Source organism: Aspergillus brasiliensis (assembly GCF_001889945.1).
Source record: "Aspergillus brasiliensis CBS 101740 unplaced genomic scaffold ASPBRscaffold_13, whole genome shotgun sequence".
NCBI classification, from domain to species: Eukaryota; Fungi; Ascomycota; class Eurotiomycetes; order Eurotiales; family Aspergillaceae; genus Aspergillus; species Aspergillus brasiliensis.
In genome coordinates this window covers 36694-42733 of record NW_027137454.1, presented here as the reverse complement: position 1 = coordinate 42733, position 6040 = coordinate 36694, and the positions used below count along the sequence as shown (strand labels likewise).

The 6040-nt window shown below is 45.6% G+C and overlaps 2 protein-coding genes across 2 annotated transcripts; both read left to right on the top strand.

Annotated features, from left to right (window-relative positions):
- Positions 1–139: 139 nt before the first annotated feature.
- ASPBRDRAFT_33378 (HET domain-containing protein) lies at positions 140–2202 on the top strand (the record flags this gene model as incomplete). Its single annotated transcript, XM_067623115.1, has 6 exons — positions 140–142; positions 213–215; positions 298–411; positions 463–589; positions 648–1392; positions 1449–2202. 6 exons carry the CDS (start codon positions 140–142, stop codon positions 2200–2202), a joined length of 1746 nt encoding a protein of 581 aa, XP_067475329.1.
- Positions 2203–3153: 951 nt separating this feature from the next.
- Positions 3154–4036, top strand: ASPBRDRAFT_316832 (uncharacterized protein). Its single transcript, XM_067622925.1, has 2 exons — positions 3154–3657; positions 3719–4036. Exons 1-2 carry the CDS (start codon positions 3275–3277, stop codon positions 3867–3869), a joined length of 534 nt encoding a protein of 177 aa, XP_067475328.1. The 5' UTR covers positions 3154–3274; the 3' UTR covers positions 3870–4036.
- Positions 4037–6040: the final 2004 nt, after the last annotated feature.

The window sequence follows — 6040 nt, the reverse complement described above, 5'->3', positions numbered from 1 at the left end:
GTCAGCCTTCTACGGAACAATATATTGGATGCGGTAATAGCTGACGGGAATATCATATTGGTATAATAGGTAGGTCAGCCTTCTACGGAACAATATATTGGATGCGGTAATAGCTGACGGGGATATAATATTGGTATAGATGGTAAGTCAGCCTTCTCAGAAAGAGTATCTTGGATGCGGTAATAGCTGACGGGGATATGATATTGGTCTAGGATGTAAGTCAGGCCCGTCTTAAAGGAAGTCATGACTGCTATGGCTGTCCTCTGTCCCTTTCTTTGTTGTTAATTATAACGTCAGGATCGATGGTCGTGCAAAACTAATACACAAATCACGGACCTCATTGCTGGTTGTAAGAATAAATTCATCCTCGAGACACGCATGCTGCTCGGCTATCCAAAAACCGCTTTCAGAGTATGTGTATGTTCAATACTTCGAAACCGAAATATTCTGACTTAATGCAAGCAATATTTCCGTTCTAAACACGATTCTGAACCTATTAGCCATTACTTGGTTCACCGAGCCATAGACGATGCATATATTAGCATAGACCGACGTCAGCCGTCCACTTTCCATATCTCCAGCTACTCAGGTAACCAGGCCCTTTCCTTTGGTACTCTCATCTCTTATTAAAACAAACTTATGAGCAGATCTGCGAAAGGAATACAAAGAATCAGGATATACCCATCGTTTGCCGATTATCAATCGCTTTGATGTGCTTCGTCAGTGGGTTGGGCTGTGTGACAAGCAGCATTCATGCATGCAGGAAAGGCGTCAGGTCGTGCCAAAGCGCGTTATTTTCGTTGGAACAGATTATTCAGATCAGCTGCAACTCCAGGAGTCCGCACACATAACACAGCCATTTGACTATATAACGCTATCGCATTGTTGGGGCAAGCCGACCGATGAGGAGATGGAGCAATTCCGTACCACACCTCGGAACTACCAGAAACGACTAGAGGGGTTCAGCTATCACAGCCTTCCAAAAGTTTTCCAGGATGCTATTACAGTGACCCGAGAATTGAACAAGCAGTATCTTTGGATTGATGCTCTCTGCATCATTCAAGGTGACCAGAAAGACTGGGAGGAGGAAGGTGCAAGGATGGACAAAGTATTTGCCTCTGCATACTGCACGATCGCGTCAAGTTCAGCATCCGGTTGGAATGATGGCTTCCTCAATCGCACTCAGGATTTCTGTCAATCGGAGGTAGTCAATTCCGATCAAAAGATCGTTGATGACTTTTGTAAGCTTGTTGATGAAGGCGAACTGCATAAACGGGCCTGGGTGTTGCAAGAAAGAGCGCTTTCTCGCCGAACTATCTATTTCACTGCACAACAGACATACTGGGAATGTGGAAGGGGAGTTCGTTGCGAGAATTTTACCACATTAGGATGGTAAGTCTGCTTCCCTAAAGTCAGAGAAATATCGGTTGACCTACTAATTATGTTAGTCCCCTTACTAGATTATATCTACTTGACCCACAATTTCCTGAGCGGCTCCTACTCGCAGGTTATAAATCGGCAGCCTTATTTCTCCAAGAGCTTATCACGGATTACTCTCGTCGTGATCTTACCTTTCCGGAAAAGGATAAGGTAGTTGCATTTTCCGGCATAGCTGAACGTATTAAGGAAGCTCTAGCTACTGAAGTCAGATACGGTGTCTTCCGTTGCTTTCTTCCTCGGCTCCTCTTGTGGAAGCGGGCTGGAATGGGAAATGATCAAATTTTTTACGACGATGATCGTGTGCCGTCGTGGTCTTGGATGCTTTATAATGGTAAAATTGACTTTCTGACACAATCGGATCTTCAAGTTCCAAGGCACCAAAGCCTAAGCTTTGACAACTCCGAGCGCGGCATCAATATCGAAGTTCGACAACTTGAAGATTGTTATATGCGAGAAAGGGATGGAGAGCATATAATATTCACCAAGACAAAGAAGGTCGAAGTTACAACGGAAGTCGAAGTTATGAAGGAAGTCGAAGTCGGCATCCTACATTTCGACATGGGTTCGGCGGCCGAGGTTGAGTCTCGAAACTGTGTCGTCATCGCAATGAGTCAAGATGACGATAAGGATGACCCTAACAAGGAATACTATATACTTGCCGTACAAAGAACGTCGGGAGAGGAAGAGTATGAAAGGCTGGGAGTTGGGCGAGTGCGAGCAAGCTACGTCTCGAAAGGAAGTACTTCTGGGAAGCTTCTGTGACCTGGCCGTTTCTCTCTTTTCCCTGTCATTGGATAAAAGCAGCACGATAGTATGATGACTCTTTTATTGCTCAAGTTGAACAAACCGAAGTGGGATTTAGACGAAGCTTCCTGGTCTTTAGCATATAGTTAGACAAAAGGCAGGCTATCAAAGGTATTTCGGGTTAGTACTGTATCTCATTCTGCTTGCCATGCCGTCATGAAGACCCCGCTTGCTTTGGGGTAAATCAACGGTTGGGGTCTCTCGTACATAACAATAAGAGCACGGTATAATCGAATAATTCCTGTTTCAGTTCGCCGTCTTTTGTAATTTCCGTGCAGATGAGGCCTGGTCGTATGCTCATTCGCGATTCTTCTCTTGTTGAACTGTCTCTTTGGACCCACTAGTCGAGGAAAACGCCCCGCTTACGCTGCTACTTGGAGGCCAATTACGTCCCGTAGAAACCGCCATTCTGTCTAGGTAGGGATTGGGGAAAAAAGAGTGAGCGTCAAGGGGTAGGCATGGTGCTTTTGCAAACTACTGTATGAATCGGCCGGTGGCGTAGTGGTAAGTGCTCCGAGGTGTGACGGCAGGTGACGTCCCAGGGTTATATGATCTCTATTTGTTTGTCTTGTTTGCTTGTATCGCGTCGCTCGCTTATTTTTGTATGATTGCATGTTCCCCTCTGAGCTTCTTCCTTTCCTTCCTCACGTTAGAAATTCTCGTTACATAGCACTAAATATGATTGTTTGAATGGCTTCAACATAATTTCTAACGTCATTTTATCCTCCATTCCCTAAGTTGATGCTGTACGCAGCCGGCTAGCTAGCTTGGTAGCTAATATCACCCCTTACGCGTGCTTGGCGACGCTAAACACGGCCAAGACGGAATGACTTGACTGAAACTGAAACTAGAACGATCAGCAAGAACGCTCACAATGGCCAGAGAGAGCTATATTGAATCAGCACCGCGTGCTGCAAACCCTCAATGACGCCTGACAACCCTGCTGGGAGGAGAGCCTGATGGCTAGGGAGATATTATTTGTGACCAGTTCCATGAGCTGTATACGAAGGATTTAAATAAAACCTTCGACATGATCCTTCGTATTATGGGTGAAGTGGAGATAGAGATGCATGAGGCCATCTGCCAGCGGGACGAGCTTAGTGACACCTGTGATGAATTGACATGTGAATGTGACCTGTACGCTGTCCAGCTTGCCTGGAACAACACCCGGGGCAGTCTAGCAGCTGAGGTTTCTGAATCTAAGAAGTTAATGAAGATCCCTGACCCACCCTTGTTTGGTGATGGCAAGACTATCAGCTTTGAAGACTGGCTCCTTGCAATGCAGCAGAAGCTGGAAGTAAACGCTGACCATCTAAGTATAGCTGCTATCCGACGAGTCTATGTAACCAGCCGCTGCGAGGGCGATGCTAGAAAATATCTACTGCCTCGACTCCGCCCTGAGGCTCCAAATCTGTACGCGGACGCAACCGACATGCTTGAATATTTGAAAGTCATTTTTACTGATCTAAACAAGTCTCGCAATGCTCGCCGACAATACCAGGAGCTCAAAATGGTGGTTGGTGATAAGTTTTACAGCTTTGTGTCTATGTTCTGCTACCTCGCAGTGGAGGCGGGTATTGCTGAAGTCTATTAGAAGGAGGACCTCTACCAGCGCCTCCTGCTAAAGCTATAGGAGCTGACTATGTCCCGTTTCAACGATGATGATGTGACATTCGAGTAATATGTTGAGGAGTGCGCCCGATCGTCAGACCTAATTGATAATATAATGAAGTGTTGTAGTAAGATGAGCACCCCGAACTGCTAGCTGTCTATATTGACTACTGCTACTACTACGACGGCAACCTCCTCAACCCTGGCTAAGACTCCCTGAAACGCCAGCCGCGCCACCAGTATGGAGCTGGAGGAACGCATCTGTATGATAGCCAAAGGACGCTGCTTTGTTTGCCAGGAATAGGGATATCTAGCGTGGGACTGCCCAAAGAAGAATACAGGCCAAGTTAAGCTACTAGAGACAGTGGAGGAAGGTGACTTGGTAAAAGATAATATTTAGGAGAAGTCTCCTTCCTAGGCGAAATGAGTATCAGCATCAGATTACTGGATTTATGAAATCTGCTAGGCCAAGAGAATGAAAGCTTTACTATTGAAACTCTAATATTAAATAATGGACTAGCAGTATCCGCATGTACCCTTGCTGACACTGGAGCTAATGCCTACGCCTGTATAAATACTGACTTCGCTATCCAGATAGCCTGATAATTCTGAATTAATACAATTCTCCTTGAGACCAACTATACTGTTACAGGTTTTGATGGCAAGGCAATAGCATCCCTAACCCATGCTATTCAATTTATGCTCACGGTTGATGGACGCCAGTTCCGCAGTGTACTGTTTCTAATACTTGAACTAGGCCGCCACGATATCATTTTAGGATGAATGTGGTTTGTAAAGTAAGGGGTCTTACTAGATGCTAGTAGAGTAAGCTAGTATGGCCTAACTGCCTCTTCCTGTAAGATGAAGTCAAAGCTGGTCTTTTTTAATGAATCCTCTGGGATACCCTATTACTGTGCCTGATTGATCGGAGTCACCAGTAGGATGCTACCTGGTGAGACTACAACCTCCAGAGGATAATTAATACTCTATCATGAATATCCTCCCCTGAAGCGGAGCCAGAAGTGCCCTGAATCCACTAGAGTGCTCCGCAGGAGGCCCTGGCAAAGATGTACTGAAATCTGGCAGATCAGAGCTTCCAACATTGAGTCCCTAGAGCCCCCTGGACCCCTTAAGGAAGAGACACCCTTAATAAAGTTGAGATAGTCCTTATTGGAGTTGCCGCTTTCCATAGGCATCTTTGAAACCCTGAGTCAGAGACATTCATCATGTCCCTGAGCGCGATTGAGAAGGCTATTGCAGAGAAGACAGAGCCCTAAAATAAAGTATCTAAACTAACTGAAGAAGAAGAGATAAAGCAGACTCTCCCTAAGTGCTATTATGATTTGGTAGATGTCTTCTCTAAAAAAGAGTCAGATACCTTGCCTGCTTCCTGATCCTATGACTACTGTATCTGACTTGAGGGGGATAACCTGCTGGGAATAGCCCCCCTTTATAAGATGATTCTAGAAGAACTTGAAGCCGCCCGCGACTACATTATTGAGAATCTGAGAAAAGGGTTTATTATACCTAGTACCGCCCCGTTTGCCTCTCCCATCCTAATGGTAAGGAAGCCTGGAGGAGGGCTATGTCTATGTGTTGACTATTGGAAGCTCAATGCCCTGACCCGCAAGGATCCCTATCCCATTCCTTTAATTGATGAAATGATGGATCGCCTTAAGAATGTAAAGATATTTATAAAGCTCAACATCTGCTAAGGCTTCCACTGTATCCGCATGGACCCTGAATCTGAGGACTTAACTACTTTCCGAACCCGCTATGGAACCTTTAAGTATTGGGTACTACCATTCGGGCTTACTAACGGACCGGCAGCCTTCCAGCGTCTCATTAATGAGGTCCTTATGGAATTTTTGGACAAGTTCGTTACAGCATACATAGATGACGTGCTGATCTACAGTGAAAATAAAGCAGAACATGAGCTTTATATTCGCCAGGTCCTTGAGCGCCTTCGAGCAGCTGGACTCCAAGCAGCAATCTATAAGTGCGAGTTCCATGTGACAAAAACTATCGGCTACTAGGAATGAGTTGCTCGAGATACGTGACCAGAGGAAGAAACGTGGAGCCAGAGGGAGGATGGTAAGGTGGCCTCAGATTATGTGACCACCACCATTCACACACCCCCCTGGGCACGAGACCCTGAGGCATTGTAATATCATTTTTGACTATC